General features: G+C 34.1%; 1 protein-coding gene across 8 annotated transcripts in view; it reads right to left on the minus strand.

The window, feature by feature from the left end:
* Positions 1-287: 287 nt before the first annotated feature.
* Positions 288-22,722, minus strand: part of SENP6 (SUMO specific peptidase 6) — a 115,875-nt gene continuing 93,440 nt past the window's right edge. For 7 of the 8 annotated variants that reach the window (XM_032409430.1, XM_032409427.1, XM_032409429.1 and 4 more), the window contains exons 17-24: positions 19,072-19,194; positions 17,804-17,896; positions 13,661-14,091; positions 7,784-7,887; positions 5,897-5,985; positions 4,469-4,537; positions 4,217-4,367; positions 290-2,121 (exon numbers count right to left, since the gene is read on the minus strand). In XM_032409430.1, the coding sequence (XP_032265321.1) occupies positions 1,912-2,121; positions 4,217-4,367; positions 4,469-4,537; positions 5,897-5,985; positions 7,784-7,887; positions 13,661-14,091; positions 17,804-17,896; positions 19,072-19,194 (1,270 nt within the window). In that variant the 3' untranslated portion in view covers positions 290-1,911. Of the gene's footprint in view, positions 2,122-4,216; positions 4,368-4,468; positions 4,538-5,896; positions 5,986-7,783; positions 7,888-13,660; positions 14,092-17,803; positions 17,897-19,071; positions 19,195-22,722 lie in introns of all 8 variants that reach the window. The other variant, XM_032409434.1, reaches the window with a different exon arrangement.

Raw genomic sequence — 22,722 nt, forward strand, 5'->3', positions numbered from 1 at the left:
GTACAAATGTAACCACTAGAAATTAAAATGAAAACAAATACTTTAGAATAGTTTTTTCAGTACCTTCAAATTCTGACAAAATTCAGTACATTAAAAAATTAAATATGCCAATTTTACTTACTGCTATCAGATTTTTAAAATACTTTTCATTTTCTTGTCCATATTCAGTAAGTAATAAAATTAATTTTTTTTTTTTTAAGGTAGGCTCCATGCCCAGTGTGGAGCCCAATGCAGGGCTCAAATTCACAACCCTGAGATCGAGACCTGAGCTGAGATCAAGAGTCAGACGCTCAACCGACTGAGCCACCCAGGGGCCCCAAACTCTTAATTTTACTTTTTCATAATTTAAGCTAATAGCTCTAGGGTATTCCTGAAAAAGAAATAATGTAATCTGAAATTAAAAATGTTAAAATATTCAAAGTAACAAATTTGTAATTGATACCACTAATGGTGACCTTCCTTAAGCTTACATTTTAATATTTCCCTTAATGAGTGTGTCTCAATAGATTTTTCTTTTAACAACACCCCCATACACCAAAAACACACCCATGGACCTTATTAAATTCAAGAAAATAGCCTAAAACGTTGGTCACATTGCCAGATTTGGCCAGATTAAAGAAAAATTGCTGATGATAAAAATGGCCTTTACTTTATTCTCAACTACTTTTGTTATATGTGCATTTTAAAATTATTTAACAAAAAAAAAGACTTTTAAAATATATATTTCAAGTCTCAAAGTTAATTCAAAAGAAATGTATAATATTTCATTTGAAAATAAGAGTTTCAGCAGATATATGCACAATCCCTACATGAGTTATAAATCTGTCATCAAAACCATCACATTTTAGTATTTTTAAAGGGGAATTCAAGGTAGATTTTTTTTCTGCATTATGCAACTAATTTAAAGACAGTACTTTTACATGTAAAAATAATTTACACTAAAAAACTCAAGCACAGAAATCTGATACGTTGTTTATCAAAATAACGAGAACAAAATGAGCAATGAAAAAATAGCAAAAGCCATTACAAAAAATAGTAAATTCCTATTTAAATTCCCGTGTCCACACAGATTAAAAACGTTTATTAATTAACTATATCACACAGATTGTAGCATACTTTAAGCTATAATATAGAAAGGTAACATGGGATATTTGAAATTTAAGCTGCACTTACCAAAATAGTTTTAACCTGAGTCTTTGATGTCTTCAGAAATGTACTTGACAATAAGGTATGATAAAGTATAATTATTATTTAGTAGTATAATTCAAGGTTATTTTTCTTTGAATTTCTCTTAATACTGCTTCTTAAATATTTGTGTAAAATTATAAATATTACATTTTTGGGGTTCTCTGAACACAAGGGAGTGTATGAATTAAAAAGCTGTTACTTTTTTCCACTATACAAGCATATGAAGATGTCCTTCTTGTCCAAAATGTCTTATATTTAATCATATTTTCATGTTTCAAGTTATTTTAGAACAAATGCAGAAGGTCAAAAGATTATCATAGATACTTGAATATTCCCATGAAATATGTCACACTCACTAAGGAATTTAATACAAGTTCACTAAAGAATATCAAATTAATCATTTCCTCCTATAAATATTTTCTTTTTATTTATTTTGTGTTTAGAAGTTGCAGTTTTAAGTACTATTAACAGAAAATACATAACAAAAGCTTCCTAACAAGTGAAAAAAATAATTATAAATGCTGGAAAAATTGGCCTCATTAACATATTTACAAACTTTTACTTAATACATACTCCATTGGAAATTAATTATATGACATTTATACAAGCATTAACATTTCCAGATCACTCTGAGTAGTGAACACTTCAGTTCTTTACTGTCTATATCCAAAGTTGAAAGTCACACAGTTTCTGAAGGCAATACTGACAAGCATCAGAAATGGATCAATCTGAGATGTTATTGACATATTGTTCTGTTCCTTCACCTAAAGATGTTTCTGTTGAGTAAGTGTCCTTATGCTTCTTTTTGTCTTTGCTCTGATCTTCCTGAAGCTTCAGAATTATGTTTCGGATTTCTTCTCTTTTTGTTCTCATTCTTGGGGGAGGAAACCAGTTTGCCAAATTCATAGGTAGTTCAAAATTGAGAATTGGATTCTGGAAATAAAAATATTAAATGTATATTAGAAAATTATAATATTTTAGTTTCAATCACAAAAGCATTCCAGAGTTAAAAATGAAAAATCAATAACTCATTTAGTAAGTATTTAATTATCTATCTCATGCCAGATATTATGCTAGGCACTGGAGATAATGAGACAGTTTTTGCCTAAAGATCTTATAGTCTAGACCAGAGGTCAGCAAACTACAGCTAGTGGGCCTCATTCTGCCTACTGTCTATTTTTGTAAATAAAGCCTTACTGAAACACAGCCACAATAACTCATTTACATCGCCTGTGGATGCGCTCATGCCGCAATAGCTGAACAGAGAGTAGACATAGAAATTGTATGGCCACAGAGCCTAAAATATTTACTACTTGGCCCTTTTAATGGTTTGCTGACCCTAGTCTAGATAGACAGATAACAATTAAAAACAATGGACATGACAAGTATTCTGAGAGTAAAAGCAGAAAGTCCTATGAAAATCCATGCCTGGGCGCTTAACACAATTCCAAGAAGAAGTGATATTTAAGCTAAGACCTGAAGAATGAGTAGGAGTTAGTCCAGTAAAGAATGACAGAAGCAACTGGGAAGAACATCCCAGGTAGGGACATATGTATCAAGGGCTAGAGGCAAGAAAAAACATGACACAATACAAGAAACTTAATGACATTCAGGTGGCTGATACACAGAATGCTAGAGTAAGAATGGTAGGAAATGAATGAAGCTAGAAGCTTCGACAGAAGTTGGGTCACACAGGCCATGTGAAGCATTTTCATCTTTAGCCCAAGAGCAACAGGAGTAAAACGATTAGATTTCAGTTTCTGGAAAACAAATGTGAAATATAAAAGGCAGCACGCTTAGAGACTGGTGCAGCAATTTAAAATGGTGATGCCAGTTATTGGGCTTAGAAAGTGGCAGCAGGGATAAAGAATTGAACATATATAACGTTAAGTGATAGAATTCAGAGAACTGAGCGCTATACTGGTGATGGATGAAGAGGAAGGAGTCAAGGTAATTTTTTTTAAAGATAGTTGAGTTATCTTTTTTATTTAAAGATATTATTTGAGAGAGAGAGCGCGCATGAGAGCACAAGCATGAGCAGCGGGGAGGGGCAGAGGGAGAAGCAAGCTCCCTGCTGAACAGGGAGCCTGACAGGGGGCTCAATCCCAGGACCCCAGGATCATGACCTAAACCAAAGGCAGACGCTTAACCAGCTGAGCCACCCAGGCACCCCAAGAGTCAAGATAACTATAAAAAATATCCAAGAGAGGTATGGTATTGTATCCCTGAAGTCAAAGGAAGAAAACATTATGAAGAAGGAATGGTCAACAGTGTCAAGTGGTGCTGGGAGGTTGGTAACAATTTCAATGTAAGGATGAGAGTAAAGCCAGATTACAGAGATCTGAGAAACAATTAGGATTTGTGGAAATGAACACAGTGAATATAAATACTTCTCCATAAATATATCCATAAAGGGGAGAAAAGAGGGTGAAAGTCCGAATCATGGGAGAGATTTCTTAAGATGGGAAGAGTTAGCGGAGAGGGAGAGTTATCAGAGTGATGAGAATGAAGTCAACAAACCTTGGATTTGATAAAATATAAATAGTCTTTTTATGCTTTAAAAATTCTCCAATTTGGGAGTTTCTGCTTCCTGGAAAAATTTTTGAAATGGTTTTCAAATTCTTTAAAATATTTCCTTATTGTGTTTTTTACATTAATATAAGGTCAAATACAGTTGACCCATGAACAATGTGGGGATTTGGGGCGCTGACCCTGTGAAGTCCAAAATCCACAAAGAACTTTTGATGCCTGAAAAACTTATCTACTAATGGCCTACTATTGACCAGAATCCTTACCAGTAACATAAGCAGTCAATTAACACATATTTTTTATGTTATATGTATTATATTACTGTATTCTTACATAAAGCTAGAGAAAATAAAATATTATGAAAATCACAAGGAAGAGAAAATACATTTATAGTACTGTACTGTATTTATAAAAAAAAAAATCAAACCCGTGTTGTCTAAGGAGTCACTATACACTATTTTATTATTTATTATATCAGATCCAACATACTGAAACCCACCTCAAAAAAGCTCTCTACATACTGTAACACATATACACCACAATCACTGAAGTTGTTTTGCTGGGGTACTTTTGGATTAGAGCCTTTCATAACATCTTTGGAAAAACTTCTTTTGCTTCCTTTTTTAACTTCCCATTCCACCTCTAAATACCTGCAATAATGCACATATAGTAAGAATATACATATATAAATATACAAACAGTCCCTCATTCCCACCAGAATACAAAGTACAAATTATGGTTTTGAACTTACTCTCTTAGAATTTTTACAACATTTGATCGAGAAGGGCCTCTAAGTGAGTCCATCAGTAGGATACAAGGTCTGCAGGGTGAAATGACCAAATGTTAATATTTTATAATGTTTTTGTTTTTTAAAGATTATTTTATTTATTTATTTGAGAGACAGAGAGAGAGAGAGCGAGTGAGAGTACAGCACAAGCAGGAGCGAGAAGCAGACTCCCCGCTGAGCAGGGAGCCCAAAGTGGGGCTCGACCCCAGGACCCTGGGATCATGACCTGAGCTGAAGGCAGACGCTTAACCACTTAACTGACTGAGCCACCCAGGTGCCCCAGTACTTTATAATGTTAAAAAGGCATAAAAAAATGAGCACTAACAACAGAATTTAAATATTCAAAATTCTCTTGCCTCAGTAAAACTTGGGGAAGAAATAAATCTTACAGATACATATACCCTAACACAATACTTAAATATCCATGGTTATATTAAATATCAAATTTCAGGGACACCTGGGTGGCTTGGTCGGTTAGGCGCCTGCCTTTGGCTCAGGGCATGATCCCAGGGTCCTGGGATAGAGTCCCACATCGGGCTCCTTGCTCAGTGGGGAGCCTGCTTCTCCCTCTGCCTGCCATTCCCCCTGGCTTGTACTCTCTCTGACAAATAAATAAAATCTTTAAAAAACAAAAACAAAACATACCAATAACAACAAAAAAACCAAATTGTAGAATATTAATTGAACCACATCTTATTATTAACATATTTCACTAAAGTTCCACTGTTGGTTCCTTAAAAGAATACAAAATTTAGTAATGTCAAAATAATTCTGAAAATTTGAACATCCCCAGATTCCAAATTACCAGAAGTGGGACCATGCAAAGTAGAAATAATTCCATTTTCTTTAATTTTTTTTTTTTTTTTTTAGTAATCTCTACACCCAATATGGGGCTCAACTCCACAAACCCAATATCAAGAGTCACACACACTCTTCTGACTGAGCCAGCCAGGTGCCCTGAAATAATCCCATTTTTAACTAAAACCTATTATAGATAACAAAACAGGTAATCATCATATAGAAGAATTAGTTTAGGGGCACCTGGCTGGCTCAGTCAGTGGAGCATGCAACTCTTGATCTCAGGGCTGTGAGTTCAAGCCCCACATTGAGTGTAGAAATTACTTAAAAAAAGAAAAAGAAAAAAAAAATTAGTTTAGAATCCAGTGTTTTTTGCAAGATTCCACTTCACATTCAAACAGAGAAATGATTATCCATTCTCCTCAACTTGAGCCCTGGACCATGGGCATAACCCAATTCTCCTCACTCATCTTGACAGGTTTTGTGACATTTAAGGACTTGTTTGAATAAAAACTGTCCAGTTATGTTTTATTCTATGAAGGTATGTAAATAAAATTTATCATGCAGTATGCAAGATATAAAGTTAATGCTTACTGTTTACAGATAGTAGGCTTTAAATGCCACTGTCCTATTTCTGAATTGCAGTTGTCATCGGCAAGGAATCCATCATCACTGCTATCATCCTATAAAAGACAGCCTGTTAGTAGTGAAGATATACAATCTAAATAATAACCTCACAAAATAGCACTATTGATGATAAAAATCTTTGTAGCAAATATGGAAATTTTTTCTATTTAATAGTCACCAGACATGAGAAAATGTGGTCACTTGATTCTAATTATCTAATGCCACAACACTGATATCTTAATGAAAAGAAACTACTAATCAGAAGGCTATGAAAAACTGTTACATCTATTTTCAAGTAAAAGAAAATTTTAAAGACTGAATATAGTATGACTGATTCTTCTTCAAATACTACTGCTCTATTTTAGATATTTCTTTCTTTTTTTTTTTTTAAGATTTTATTTATTTATTTATTTGACAGAGAGAGACACAGTGAGAGAAGGAACACAAGCAGGGGCAGTGGGAGAGGGAGAAGCAGGCTTCCCGCGGAGCAGGGAGCCCGATGCGGGGCTTGATCCCAGGACCCTGGGATCATGACCTGAGCCGAAGGCAGACGCTTAACGACTGAGCCACCCAGGCGCCCGATTTTAGATATTTCTACAAAAATTTAGTTTGTTGGCTAAAACAACTGTTTCACAATAGGAACATGAATGACTTGTATTTATTATTCTTTTACATAAATAATTTTTTCAATCAGAAATATTTAAAGGGTTTTTGGAAACACCTCCTTGACAGAACCATATATGCACTTCACTTAAGACAACTTAATGACATTGTGTCTTATTTTGTAGATTATCTTGAATGTAAAACAAGGCTTGGCTTTCCCTGTTCTTTAGAAAGTTTCTGGCAACCTTATAAATAAAATAATCAGCAATAGAAATAATAAAACACAGATTAGCTAGTTCATATAACTGTTACAACCAAAGGAGCATAAGAACAGCACTCATTATAAACCTTGAATATAACCCATATATATATGCCTGTATAAGTTGCAGAGAAAAACCGTATTTCTTAGACATACATTGTACAGCAAGGGACATAACAAAAAATGGGCTTTTGTTCACTGGAGGATTGCAAAACGAAAACTGGGTGCAGTACAAAGCTATCTTCACTATTAGATAAACTCAAAGTTTATTCAAACAACTAAAGAAAGGTCAGAGATTAAAGAAATGGAATGCTGTAAGATTCTTACAAACTTTTCTTTCAATATAAAGCCCTCTTTAACTGAAGTCATAAAATATTTTAAAAATACATTTTATTTTTGGTGTAAGTAAAATATACTAGAGCAAATGGAACTCTAAGGAAATAGGAGAATTTACCTATGTTAGTTTTAACTAAATATTATATGCTCCTGCCGTGATACATATACATTAAACTAGAAGAAAGAAAAGACTCACTGGAAATGTGGGAAAAATAGTAATTTTGCTGTGCTGAAAGCACCACATAATCAAGTATCTACATTTGCCTCCTGAATAAGTTAGACCAAAGGTTAAGGTTAAGTATGACCCATAAGTGCTTTTAAAAGAGGAAGAGAAAGGAATGGCAAGGTTAGTGGGGGTAGTGGCTGAGTTTAGGTGGGAGAATCAATTTTGTATTAAAACTTTTCTGAGGTAGGTAATGTTAGTTTAACCCACGATGGCAAAAACTACAACAAAAACCCTAAAAAGAAAAATAAAACAAAACAACCCTATACAGTTATCCTGGCAACTTCTGAATTAAAAACTTAGGTTTGTGCTTTGAGATGAGACCCAAGTTCAGAAGGCATGAGTTACTGGTAGAAGGAATCGCTTATAGGACTCCAAAGAAAAACTTAATTAGATAAGATATTGGAGCTTTTTGCTAAGCATTAGGTTTTACCTGGTTATCCTGATCTTCTGAGAAGTCGATCAGTTCATCTTCAAGCATTTTGCTACCTTCAGTTGATTCATCACTATAGTTTAGTCTAATTTTGCTTAAGCCATCTATAAATAAGAAACATTATATAACTTAAAAAAGGACATGCACATAACTTATAGTATATGATATTAAAATGCTAGTAATTAATTATATAGTATCTGCATTAACATGTAATTTCAAATATAACTTACTTCTAATAAAAACCTGGATTCAATATCAATTACAAAGTTGCTTCTACAACTCAGAGAATTCATTAAATTTATTCATTAAAATTTAATTCTATTAAAATTTAAAACTAGGTATCAATTATATTATAAATATATGTATATTTAAATATATACAGATATATACATGTATGTATATTAAAACATTTTTGTGGTAGGTATGCTAGTTATCTTTAGTAACAGAAGCTACAATAGTCTAAAAATAACCTAATGTCCAATGATAGGAACAGTTAGCTAATTGTAGAACATAAAATATTATACATTTTTAAAATTAAAATTATAAAATTGTGAAAAATTGTATAATACAGATTAAAAACATGATTAAAATTAAGTTAAACAGGCTTGTTTTGGGACAAATAATAAAAAGAAAAATACAAAAATGAAAATAATCATGATATAGAATAGTAGCTATGGATGAGTTTTCCAACTCTGTGTATTTTTCCTTCTTTTTCTTAAATTTATTTTTTATTATTATTTTGAGAGAGAGAGAGCGTGTGCACAAGTGAGGAGTGGAGGGGCAGAGGGAGAGGGAGAGAGAGAATCTTAAGCAGGCTCCATGCCCTGCGCAGAGCCTGACATGGGGCTCGATCTCATGACCCTGAGACCATGACTTGAGCTGAAATCAAGAGTCGGACTCATAACTGACTGAGCCACTAAGGCACCCCTGAATATTTTTCCTTCATGTTTTGTTATAGTCACTGACTTTTCAATAAAATAAAATGAGACAAGCCAAATATCGATGCTGGTAATATGAAATGACTCATAAGAAAAATTTGAAATTGATACTTTTAAAGGTCAGTTTCAAGAATCTAAATCTTTAAAAATAAAATATTTTGCTGGAAGACGCTAATCACACATGAAATATGTTTCAAAAAAACATAAGGTTTCAAAGAAATATAAGGTTTACATGAAAATAATGAAAACCGAGGGACTTTAATACCAAATTCAGTGATCTATTTATTAAAGAGTATATCTTTTCCACTTTAAAACGTATGACTTAAAGGTATTTTAGACAGGATAAAAGTTTATTTTTGTGTAAGTTATTAAAGGGGATTTAAATATATTAATATAAGCAAGATGGGGTGGGAAGACAGCAAAATAAAACATGCTCCTGAAAAGAAAGATGTCTCTCTCTCTAAATGTTGTGATTGGAAACGTACTATTTAAAATAAATAATAAAGCACTATGGTAAATCTTTTTATATGAAAAATAGCCTTTTCAATTTTTTTCAAAAATCTGTATTTTTATGTTTGTTTGAAACTAAAATATCTGTATTTGAATAATATCTGTCCAAATCCTCAGGCAATTCAGAATCGATTATAATCAAGATATTCTAGCAGCCAATTATTCATATCTACAGAAGCTGTGTAATATAAATATAAACCTTACACAATTAAATATATGTGCATTTAAAAAAAGGGAGAAAAATAATTTAAATAGTGAAGTAAACAAATATCCTGGTGTACGCTGAGAGGTGATAACTCAACTGTTTTTTTAATCACTCCCAGATACAATTCCCACTTATTTACTACAGCATGTTATCTGACATTAGGAGTCGACACTTGTGACTCTATGTGTTCGATAGTTAAAACTATATTAAAACTACCTAAAATGCTTTGTTTAAGGGCGCCTGGCTGGCTCAGTCAGTGAAGTGTGCAACTCTTAATCTTGGGGTTGTAAATTTGGGCCCCAAGTTGGGTGTAGAGATTACTTAAAAAATAAAATAAAATAAAATAAAATAAATAAATATAATAAAATGCTTCGTTTAAATCGTGTCAATTATATTTCCAGGCAAAACAGAAATCAGTTATTGAAATAGTAATCATAATCACAGAAATTTTTATAAGCTCTTCTTAAATATGCCATCATTTTATATAGGACAGACTACTTAACCAAGCTCTCTGAGATAGTAAAAGCACCTCAGAGTGCTTTTGGGTGAATGATCCCTTGGAAACATTTGATGAAAGCACAGAAATGCAGACTCACTCTAGAGCACTAGTTTTCAAACTGTGGGACACTATCATCATTGGATTAAGGCAAGCATCAAAAAGAACAGAAAATATCAGTGTATCACACCCAATAAAGGTAAGTTAATTTCCCTTAAGGAAGATGGAATTGATATGGTTGCACACAAACTAAAAACAAAAAAAAAACAAATACACAAACTATAGTTGGAAAAAAAAGGATAAACAGATACTAAAAAGTCAAACTTCGTAAAACAGAGGATTCTTTACTTTGGTCTCCACTAGGATTAGTGAGGATATTTACTTATTTAACTGGATATTACTCAACTAGAACATTAATTTGAAGGAGAGGGCCATTAGAAGTTTCTGGGGTTTGTGTATATGAAGCTGTAGGCTTTGTCCCATTGCTTTAGGTCATGAACTTTAATTCATTTTTAATTTTAATTCACATTATAGTATGAGATTACTGATCAAAGGGGAACTTTAAAGAGTTCTATGGAAATATAACACATATCATACAATTCACCCATTTAAAGTGTACAATTCAGTTGTTTTTATATATCTGCACAGATGTGCAACTATCATCAGAGTAAATTTTATTTTTTTAATTATTTTTATTTATTATTATTATTATTTTAAAGATTTTTTATTTATTTGACAGGGAGAGACACAGCGAGAGGGAACACAAGCAGGGGGAGTGGGAGAGGGAGAAGCAGGCTTCCCGCGGAGCAGGGAGCCCGATGCAGGGCTCGAACCCAGGACCCTGGGCATGACCTGAGCTGAAGGCAGACGCTTAATGACTGAGCCACCCAGGTGCCCCATTAATTATTATTTTTAAATATTTATTTGAGAGAAAGAGAGAGAGAGCGTGTGCAAGCAGGGGGAGGGGCAAAGGTAGAGGGAGAGACAGTCTTTTTTTTTTTTTTTTAAAGATTTTATTTATTTATTTGACAGAATGCGAGCACAAGCAAGGGGAACAGTAGAGGGAGAGGGAGAGGGAGAAGCAGGCTCCCTGCCAAGTGGGGAGCCCGATGTGGGGCTCGATCCCAGGACCCTGAGATCAACACCTGAGCCGAAGGCAGATGCTTAACCATCTAAGCCCCCCAGGTGCCCCGAGGGAGAGACAGTCTTAAGTAGACTCTGCATTGTGCATGGAGTCTGACACCAGGCTCAATCTCACTACCCTGAGATCATCACCTGAGCCGAAACCAAGACTCAGATGCTTACCCAACTATTCCACCCAGGCGTCCCTCATCAGAGTAAATTTTTGAACCTCATTAAGAAACCAACCCTGTACCTTTCAGCTATTATTCCCCCCTACCTCCCCCCCACACTCCTATTTGCCACACCACATTAGCCCTAAGCAGCTACTAATCTACTCTATAAATTTTCCTGTTCAGGAGATTCCATACAAATGGAATCGTATAATACGTGGTTTTTTGTGACTACTTATACAATATTTTCAAGCCTCAGCAATGTTGTAGCATGTATCAGTATTTCGTATCTTTTTACGATCTAATATTTCAGTGGATAGATATGTCACTAACTGATTATCCATTTGTCAGCTGATGAACATTTGGGTTGCTTCTACATTTTGGCTACTATAATGCTACAATGAACATTCATGCCCAAGTTTTTGTGTGTTTTTATTTCTCTTGGATATATATGTAGGCGTGAAACTGCTGGGTCATATTATAACTCTACATTTAATTTTTTGAGGAAACTATCAAACTGTCTTCCAAAGAAAGCACCTGCACCATTTTACATTCCCACTAATAATATATGAGGGTTCTGATTTCTCCACATCCTCACCAACACTTATTAGTATCTTTTTGATTGTAGCCATACTAGTGTGATATGAAGAAGTATCTCATTGTGGTTTTGATTTATATTTCCCTTATGTCTAATGATGTCCATCATCTTTTCATGTGCTAACTGGCAAGACTTTGTTTTCAAGAGAATGAGAAACAATTCATACTGCCTTGAAGGCTTAGGCTTCAGAGTGCCAAAATGGTAATTAATCTTTAATATGACTATTTACTGCCTCTTATTTTTTTTCTACTCAAGTATTAAAATACGAAAACTGAAAAATAATATAGGCAGCACTCGGTGATTACCTACTTTGTCTATCTTCATTACATTTCCTGCCTAATGAAATAGACTGAAAAGTGAGTTAGAAAAGCAAATATTTATGTTACATGTACTTTTTTGCTGTAACTGCTAAATTTCCCCCTTCTGCTGCTTATCTTATACCTCCCAAAGGGCACAAAGATCATCACTCTAGGGCTAATGTCAGATTTATGCAGCTAATACGTCAAACAAATAAAAAAAAATTTTTTTAAAGATTTTATTTATTTATTTGACAGAGAGAAACACAGTGAGAGAGGGAACACAAGCAGGGGGAGTGGGAGAGGGAGAAGCAGGTTTCCCCCGGAGCAGGGAGCCCGATGCGGGGCTCGATCCCAGGACCCTGGGATCACGACCTGAGCCCTGAAGGCAGACGCTTAATGACTGAGCCACCCAGGCGCCCCAAAAATATTTTTATCAAACTCAACAGCTTTCTGAGTTACTAAAATAAGGCAGTAAAAGTACCAAGACTATGTTCAGCATTCTTAATTTTTTTTAAAGATTTTATTCATTTTAGAGAGAGCGTGTGAGCAGGGAGGGGCAGAGGGAAAAAGAATCTGAAGCAGACTCCGCACTGAGTATGGAACCTGACTTTGGGCTTGATCCCACAACCCCAAGACCATGACCCAAGCGGAAACCAGGAGTCAAACGCTTAACCAACTGAGCCACCAAGGTGCGCCAGCCTTCTTAATTTTTATAGGTTCTTTCTGAATTCACATAATTTCTTCTATGCCTTATTCTGACTTTTTTCCTCCAAAGAAAATGTAGATTTATTCACAGCTTAATAAGCAAGGCACATGTCATAGCATATTATGGATTTTATGAAATAATTATTTTACTTTTGAGATCGAGAGAAAATTACACAATTGATTTGATATGAAACTTAAGTACTGGAAGAGACACTTTAGATTTCTCTAACAAGTGCTAGAAATATGGAACTGATTCAAGGGAAAAAATTCAATTCATTAGAACTGAATGGAAATAAAAAAAGCAGAGGTTGGGCTAGCGCCCTTCTTCCCACTGAAACATGAAAGAGAGTGAGGGATAAGGAACTAACCTTTCATTTGATGTCAACAACTATTTTGGAGGAAAAGGCTTTAATTTCTGACTCTCGCTATTTGATCGCTATTTGCCCATCTGTAAATTGAGAAGAATGAACTAATTTGCCTTATAGATCTAAGACTGTCCAACTACTATTTGTGCCAAATACAGTAAACTGCCGATGAAATAAGAATAAATCCAAGTTGCTATAAATGAAAAATGTAGACCTTGTAGTACAATTTGGAATTTTTTGGAGTGATGGAAAAGTTCTAAATCTTGTTTATTGTAGAGATTACATGACTGTACATATTTATCAAAGCTCACTGAACTATACTTATAAAATAGGTGAATGTTTCTGTAAATAAGTCATATCTTGATAAATCTGACTTTAAAAAAAAGTATGCTCTGAAATCTTAATCCTATATAAAAAAATCCAATTTATTCTGAATTCCTTGATTCTTTCAAAACATTTAGAAACGTACCTGTATGGTGCATAGAACTTAAATATTCATTCTGTAGGCCATTTTCACTTTTAGTCCTATCAACAACTTTCTGGCATGTAGATTCTCCTTTATTTGATTCTTCATTTTCACTTGCAGTATGATTTATTTTTTTCAGACTACATTTCACGCTGCCTATGTTTCTCCGATAATGAGGGTCACTTTCTTCTTGTTCGGCACTTGGATCAATTCCAGCTACGCAATGTTTTCTGTTTAGCATCTTCTTAATTACAGGCTTGGCAGAAGAGTTTTGTGAACAACTGTCCATTTCACTGGCTGAAGGAGAAGAAATACAACTGTCCTCTACAGCTGAACATTTTTGCATGACTGTATTTTCATGGTAATGAGGATTAGGTTCATACTTTGGTTTTTCCAAACCAGGGAAACAAACAACAGCCAAAAACCAGTGTGCACTGTAAAAAACAAATGAAACTACTGAATATATTATTAAGAGAGTTTATTATATTTGGCAATAAATATCAATTGAAATATTTTTTCTAAAGCTTCTGTCAACAAATTTCTTAAGAACACCCAATTTTTTCAATTCTCAAATGAATCCACTTGTTTATATGATCATTAATAGAATATAATGTCTATTCAAAAACAACATAATTTTTTTAGAATTATGTAGCCTGCATTCACTTTTGCAAACATCCTTTGAAACTTTATTGCTTTTTGAATGAAAAATTCATTCTTATTTTTAGACAATTTAAGAAAATATAAATTAGATCACTGTAATTCACCATTCTCATTAACCTTCCCCTTGACCTATTTATGTCAAAGAATAGAAAACTAGCCTCAAGACTAAAATGTTTTCAGAAGTCTAAATGGACTGTATAATTTTAAGCATTTTTCTAAATATTGCATATAATATAGCTTTTAAAAAAACTTTTACCCCATGTCTGTTTTTCTTAAGAATAAGGTTAGGCATTGCTTAATGTTGAAAATATTAAATAATTCTTTGTCTTATGCTTATTGAGATGTATATACCACTAAAATGAAATAACGTATCTATTTAAGCATCATTATAAAACTTTAGTATTAGTAGAGTTCCAGCTATCAGGTGGGTGCTCCTGATATAGCTAAATTCAGGTATCATGGTTTCCAATAATAGGTTAGAAGCTACGAGTAAAAAGCTGTACAGCTAACATTGGCTAATATTCATTAATCTAATGAGGGATTTTATTAGGGGCTTACTATTTCCTAGACAGTGTTGTATGCTAGGATACAATGAACAGGCTACAGATGTCAGAGAACTTATTAGCTGAGTACAGTGTTTGTCATATAATAGGGTATTCAATAGGTGCTTGAGGAGTGAAAAAATGCATTAGCTTGATATGAACAAAAGTTATTCTATATTCTCACTTTTACAAAATGTTAAATTCCTCCAAGGTAGTATGAAGAAACACTAATTGTCTCTTCATCAGATAGCACAAACCAAGGGTGACAGAGCCTGGCTTCATCCTCAGTATTTTTAAGGCAAGATGGAGGAATCCTTCTCTTTTGTTCTTTATTAACCCTCACTATCCTATGGACTTAGGTCAGACTAGGGTAGTAGAAAGAGCAACACACCATCTTTCTCACTATATTCCAAGATTTGGCTGACTGTAAGTCACAGCTCAATGTCAAAAAAAGTTAAATGTGAAGAAATATGTTTTAAAAATTGATTAATACGGTATAATATAGCAGTTCTCAATCTAAATGTATAACCAAAGTCTATCACAGTTTTTAACATTTCTTAGCTATGACTAATATGTACAAGGCATAAATTTTCTGTTAGACACCTAAAAACTAAGAAAAATTCTTTCTTTACCTAGCCGAAAGGAGAAACCTGAATTAGATATAACTGAGGTTATTTTCAACCTCTAAGCGACAGGATTTTGCTTTTATGATCCCTCTTAATAGCAGCTACACATTGACCTTAAACGACCAGTGAGAGAAGAGACTAAAACAAGTAATTTCACTTAAGATCGACTGGATCTAAATGTTGACATTTTTTCCTTATCAATTTTTAACAAATAGCTTATAAACTTTAAAGTTTAAGAAACTACCACTACCAAGAAAATTAAAAATAAAACAGCAAAAACACAGCAGCCTATCTAAAATAATTAGCGAACAGAACTATTTGTGGCTTTAGCTCTTCAAAAACAAAACAAAACGAACCCTCAGGATTTGGAGGCTATTCTTCATCTACTAGGGGCATAGTTCTTTTGCAGAATTCTTTACTGACTCTACATCTTTGTTCATTCTTTATCTTTCACCAAGGTAACTAGAAGGATTAATCATAGCTTTAATCCACCGCAGATACACTAAGAGGAATGTGCCTCTATTGCTAAAGTCTGTACCTTAAATTTTTATAATTCATTTCTGACAAATAGCTCTCTATGTGTATCTTCTCTTTCACCTAAGCAAGCAGCTCACATGTTAGTCTTTATGACAAATTACTGTCAAGAAACCTTATTTTTGAGGATAATGAAGAAATCAAGAATTAGTTTTACACTTGGTTTTCAATTATGACACTATGTTTGACTTAAATATATAGCTCTGACGAAGTTAGGCTTGGGGCGCCTGGGTGGCTCAGATGGTTAAGCGCCTGCCTTCAGCTCAGGTCATGATCCCAGGGTCCTGGGATCGAGCCCCACATCGGGCTCCTGGCTCAGTGAGGAGCATGCTTCTCCCTCTCCCTCTGCCTCTCTCCCTGCTCATGCTTTCTCTCTCTCTCTCTCTGTATCTCTGTGTCTCAAATGAATAAATAAAAAAAAATCTTAAAGAAAAAAAAAAAGTTAGGCTTTATAGCTATAACCAGTGTTTTGACCTAGCCTACCTATCTTTGGCTGGGTTCATTAGAGAGCACAGGTCTTACGATTAACGTATGATTTTTTTTATTATTATTTATTTATTTATTTGAGAGAGAGAGAGATTTAGAGAGAGAGTGCATGAGAGGGGGAAGGGTCAGAGGGAGAAGCAGACTCCCCACCAAGCAGGCAGCCTGATGCAGGACTCGATACTCGGACTCCAGGATCATTACCTGAGCCAAAGGCAGTTGCCCAACCAACTGAGCCACCCAGGCACCCTAACGTATGATTTGAAATAAACAGAATTTGATTATACTATTGAATCTGTTTTTCATAGTAAGGAAAAAAAAAGAGCATATTCAGAAGCTAGCCTGGCACAGCTAGGCTTATTAGACATAAACAATCTTACAGAATACCAATCCCAGACAAACATACTCTGCAACCATGATAAACTGAGACAAAGCAAGGACATTTCTCAATTTGTCTAAGCAGAGACAAACAAGATCAAAATGCAACCAAAAAAATGCCAAATATTCCCCTTTTTTGCTAAATGGGTAAATGCTACTTCTTTACCCAAGCAAACAACTGCTTCCTTACATCCTCCCCTGATTACCAAACCAAAGCCCAAATTCTATTACAGGCGCTTTCAAACACACTTTTACTGAGAGGCTCCATGGTTGCCCATGGTGTGTGTTCTCCCTTGATGTAAGTAATAAACCCAAGTTGTCCAACTACAGGTGTATTCCTGGGAGTTTTTGGCTGGAAGGCATAGGAAAACAGAAAAATGAAATATAAAATCTCTCAAGTCTAAACTGTGTAATAATACTATCCTACACATCAATGCCTCTCTAGTCACTGTGGGAGAACACAAAATATTTAACCACCTCCATTTACCTAGAAAATAGCTTAAAGTAGTCAGCATGGTTTTTAATTTGAGTATATGACATAAATTTAGCCATCTTTTCTTCTTTTGGTTAAGAGCCAAAGTGTTTTCTAAAGATTCAAAATCTATGTGACCTAGTCATCATTCTGTATAAAAAAATCTGTTCTGTAGGATGTTTGGTAGACTATAGCACCACTTTTTAAAAATGACATTATTCTATACTGATGAGTAAAACAAAATTAGAAAGATCTCTTGCTAGTATTTATAAAATTCAACATCTTACATGATTCACTAAAAACTGTATCAATTTTCATAAAATAAGCAGCATAAATATAGACATATATAACAAATTTCAGAAAGAAGTTTAAAAATGAATGAATTCTTCAACTCATAAACACATTTTCTAAAAATAGCCTTCACATTTACATAAAGAAAATTATTACTCACGCTTCATTAAGGGGTACAAAAATAAAATCCTTCTCAAAAATATCTACATGCCGGGTCCATGTTTTTACTCTCCCATGTCGCTTTTGCTGTATTCTATAAGAAAAGAGATAAACTATCACTTTCTGAAATGTTTTTAGTGCTTCAGCTTATATGCAGCCATTTATAAATTATAAAGACTAAGATGTTAACAAAGCAGTTGTATAAGATGATTTAACAAGTTGGGGAAAGAAAATAGATCATCTCAGACGGAGCTAGGAAGGTGTGAAACCGGACATCACTGAATCTGCAAGAAAGAATTATTTAGTTCCTGCTACTACTTACTAAGTGAACCAGTGCTACTATTTTTATAACTGCATATTAGCAACTATATTGAGAAATGTATCAGACCATGACCTATAATGACTGAGGAGAAGACAGCAGGAAAAATGAGCATTACAAAAGATGAAATAAAATAGACTATGAACATTGGTCAAACCAATCACTATCATCGACTCTAAGATGTAAAATTAGGAATCACTGAAACAGTATAAAATATTATTTATACTGGGGCGCCTGGGTGGCTCAGTTGTTAAGCGTCTGCCTTTGGATCCCAGGGTCCTGGGATCGAGCCCCACATTGGGCTCCCTGCTCGATGGGAAGCCTGCTTCTCCCTCTCCCACTCCCCCTGCTTATGCTCCCTCTCTTGCTCTGTTTCTCTCTGTCAAATAAATAAATAAAATCTTAAAAAATATATATTATTATTTATATTATGCACAATAGCCATCAATTCAAGACAATTGACAGCCCTTACGGCATTCTGTATGTATCTTTTGACCAATTATCAGCGCAAATTAGGGCTGGATGAAATCACTATATGGAGCGGAATTAAAAACAAACTGATTCAAGCCTAATATGTAGAACAGTATTTCCTTAACTTGTTGGAGCAGAATTATCCAAAGAACTTATTAAAAGTACAGAGTCACAGGTTCCTCTCTAAAGTATTAGGAATAGAACATCTAGGGTAAAACAGAGCAATCTGTACTTAATAAGTATCCAAGTAATTTTTTTTTAATTGTCAGGCACATTTTGGGGAATACTGATTTAGATATTGGACCAAAAACCTTTATGAATTCCAGATATTCTTGAGGCTTTAGAGTATTATGAATTATATTAATTTTGCTAACTGACAATAGAATTACAAGATGTTACCTCAATACAAGTGCATCTTTTATTAAATTAAACTTGAGTGACTTACTACATCTGTTAAATATTTTCAGAGCTTGACTTACGATAGATTAGTTGTTTCGTGAAGATTTCTTCTTTCTCTCTGATTAAGGCGTTTATAGAAAAAAGAACTGAATACATGAATTCGGTCAGCTTCTTCTTTCTTCAGTTTTTCAAGCACCAAATATCTATTTTATAAAAAAAATCCAAATATAATGAATTTAACAGTTTATACTAAAAACAGTCAGTGATCAAATATCTATTTAGCCAACATCAACCTTTCTTACACCTGAAAGACTTTATTAGCAAGATTTACTTCATATTCTAGGCAATGGTAACTAATAGATTATTTTCAATGAATGAAAAGTGATGCTTGAGAGTAAAACTATGATTTGCAAGATCTGATCTTGAAGACTCAAATAAATAAAATAAAATAAAAAAATGAAGGAGAAATAAAAACCACCAGAGGAATACAGAAAATTATGAGAATATTATGAAAAATTCTATGTCAACAAATTAGACAACCTAGAAATATACAACCTTCTAAAACTGAAGCAAGAAGAAATAGAAAATTAGAACAGACTGACTACCAGGAATAAAATTGAATCAGTAATCAAAAAACTCCCAACAAATAAACATCTGGGACTGGATGGCTTCACTGGTGAATTCTTCTAAAACTTTAAAGAAAAGTTGGTAACTGTTCTACTCAAACTGTTTCAAAAAATAGAAGAGAAAGTAAACCTTCCAAATTCATTCTACAAGGTCAGCATTACCCTGATACCAAAACCAGATAAAAACACTACAAAAAAAAACAGAACTACGGGCCAGTACCTCTAATGAACATAGATGCAAAAGTCCTCAACAAAATATTTACAAACCAAGTCCAATGATACATTAAAAAAAATCATTCATCATTATCAATTTGGATTTATTCCTGGGATACAAGGGTGGTTTAATATTCACAAATCAATCAACATGATACATTACATTAACAAGGGAAAGGATAAAAAAAAAAAAAAAAAAAAACAAGGGAAAGGATAAAAACCAGATGATGTCAATAGATGCAGAAAAAACATAGGACAAAGTACAACATCCGTTCATGACAAAAACTTTCAACAAAGTTTAGAGGGAACATACCTCAACATAATAAAGGCCATATATGAAAAACCCACAGTTAACATCATATTCAATGGTGAAAACATAACTTTTCCTCTAAGATCAGGAACAGAACAAGGATGGTCACTCTCAAAACTTTTATTTACTATAGTACTAGAAGTCCTACCCACAGCAATCAGACAAGAAAAAGAATAAAAAAGCAGCCACATTAGTAAGGAAGAAGTAAAACTTTCACTATTTGCAGATGACATGATACTCTATACAAATTCTAAAGACTCCACCAGAAAGGGTCACCTCAGTGGTTCAGTTGGTTGAGCGTCCAACTCTTGATTTTGGCTCAGGTCATGATCTCAGGGTCATGAGATTGAGCCCACATCGGGCTCTGTGCTGGGCATGGAGCCTGCTTAAGATTCTCTATCTCCCTGTAGCCCCCCCATTCTCCTTCCATCACTAAGAAAGAAAAAAATGACTACCAAAAAACTGCTAGAACCAATAAATGAATTCAGTAAAGTCACAGGGACGAGTTTAACTACAGAAATCTATTGATTATACACTAATAATGACGTAGGAGAAAGAAAAATTAATAAATTACCTATGAATATCTTTTACCAAAGAAATGAAAGAAGCATACTCTGAAAGCTATATAACACTGATGAAAGAAACTGAAGATGATGCAAACAAATGGATATTCCATGCTCATGGATTGGGAGAACCAATACTGTTAAAGTCTATACTACCCAAAGCAATCTACAGATTTAATACAATCCCTATCAAAATACCAATATTTTTTACAGAATTAGAACAAATAATACTAAAATTTGTATGGAACCACAAAAGACCCAGAATAGCAATCTTGAGAAAGAAGAACAAAGCTGGAGGTAACACAATCTCAAATTCCAGAAATACTATAAAGTGGTAGTAATCAAAACAGTATGGCACTGGCACAAAAATGAACACATGGATCAATGGAACAGAATAGAGAGCCCAGAAATAAACCCACACTTATATGGTCAATTAATCTACAATAAAGGAAGCAAGAATATACACTGGGAAAAACAGTCTTTTCAACAAAGGATGTTAGGAAAACTGGATGGCTACATGCAAAAGTATAAAACTGGACCACTTTCTTATACCACACACAAAAATAAACTCAAAATAGATTAAAGATCTAAATGCGAGACCCGAAACCATAAAAATTCTAGAAGAAAACATAAGCAGTAATTTCTCTGACCAGCGTAGAAACATTTTTCTAGATATGACTCTTCAGGCAAGGGAAACAAAAGTAAAATTAAACTACTGGGACTACACCAAAATAAAAAGTGAAGGAAACCAACAAAATAAAAAAGCAACCTACTAAATGGGAGAAGATATCATATCTGCAAATGATATATCCAATAAGGGGTTAATATCCAAAATATATAAAGAACTCAACATGAAAAAGAAAAAGAAAACAACAACCACCACCACCAAATCAATTAACAATGGGGAGAAGACATCAATAGACATTTTCCCAAAGACATACAGATGGCCAACAGACACATGAAAAGATGTTCAACATCATTAATCATCAGGAAAATGCAAATCAAAAACCACAAAAATACCTGACAGAATGATAAAATAAAAAAATACAAGAAATAACAAGTATTGGTGAAAATGTGGAGGAAAAAGGAACCTTCATGCACTGTTGGTGAGAATGCAAGCTGGTGCAGCCACTGTGGAAGAACAGTAGGAAGTGCCTCAAAAATTAAAAAATAGAATGAATACTCTATGATCCAGTAATTCCACTACTGAGTATTTTTCCAAAGAAAATGAAAACACCAATTTGAAAAACATATGCACCCCTATATTTATCACAGCATTAACTACAATAGCAAAGAGGTGGCAGCAATCCAAATGTTTATCCATATATGAATGGATAAAAATGTGGTGTGTACACACACACACACACACACACACTGGATTATTACTGAGCCACCAAAAAGAATGATATCTCGCCATTTGCAACAAGATGGGTGGACCTAGAGGGTATATGCTAAGTAAAATAAGTCAGAGAAAGACAAATATCATATGATTTCACTCATGTGTGGCATTTAAGAAACAAGACAAACAATGAAAAAAAGAGGCAATCCCCCTCCCGGACTGTTAAAAACAGAGAACTGGTGGTTGCCAGAGAAATGGGTGGGGGGATAGATGAACTAGATAACTGGGATTAAGAGTACATTTATCTTGATGAGCACTGAGTAATGTACAGAACTGTTGAACCACTGTACCATTATACACCTGAAACTAACACAACACTGTATGTTAAGAAAAAAAAAAGTCACTGTGAAAAAAAGTTTGTTTCCTACTTGTAGAGTTAGAAATGGAAAAGAATGAGCAGTCTGGTAGAAGTTTAAGAAAAAAGTTTCTTTTTAATTAACTTCTAAGCATGTCATGAGACAAACAGATTTTTATTTTTTTAAAGATTTATTTTATTTTAGAGAGAGAGAAAGCACTAAAGTGCAAGCAGGGGTAGGGGCAGAGAGAGAGAGAGAGAGAGAGAGAGAGAGAATCCTTAAGCAGACTCTCTGCTGAGTGGGGCGTGTGATGTGGGGCTCAAT

The sequence above is a fragment of the Phoca vitulina genome, unplaced genomic scaffold, assembly GCF_004348235.1.
Source record: "Phoca vitulina isolate PV1807 unplaced genomic scaffold, GSC_HSeal_1.0 scaffold11, whole genome shotgun sequence".
In the NCBI taxonomy this organism is placed as follows: domain Eukaryota; kingdom Metazoa; phylum Chordata; class Mammalia; order Carnivora; family Phocidae; genus Phoca; species Phoca vitulina.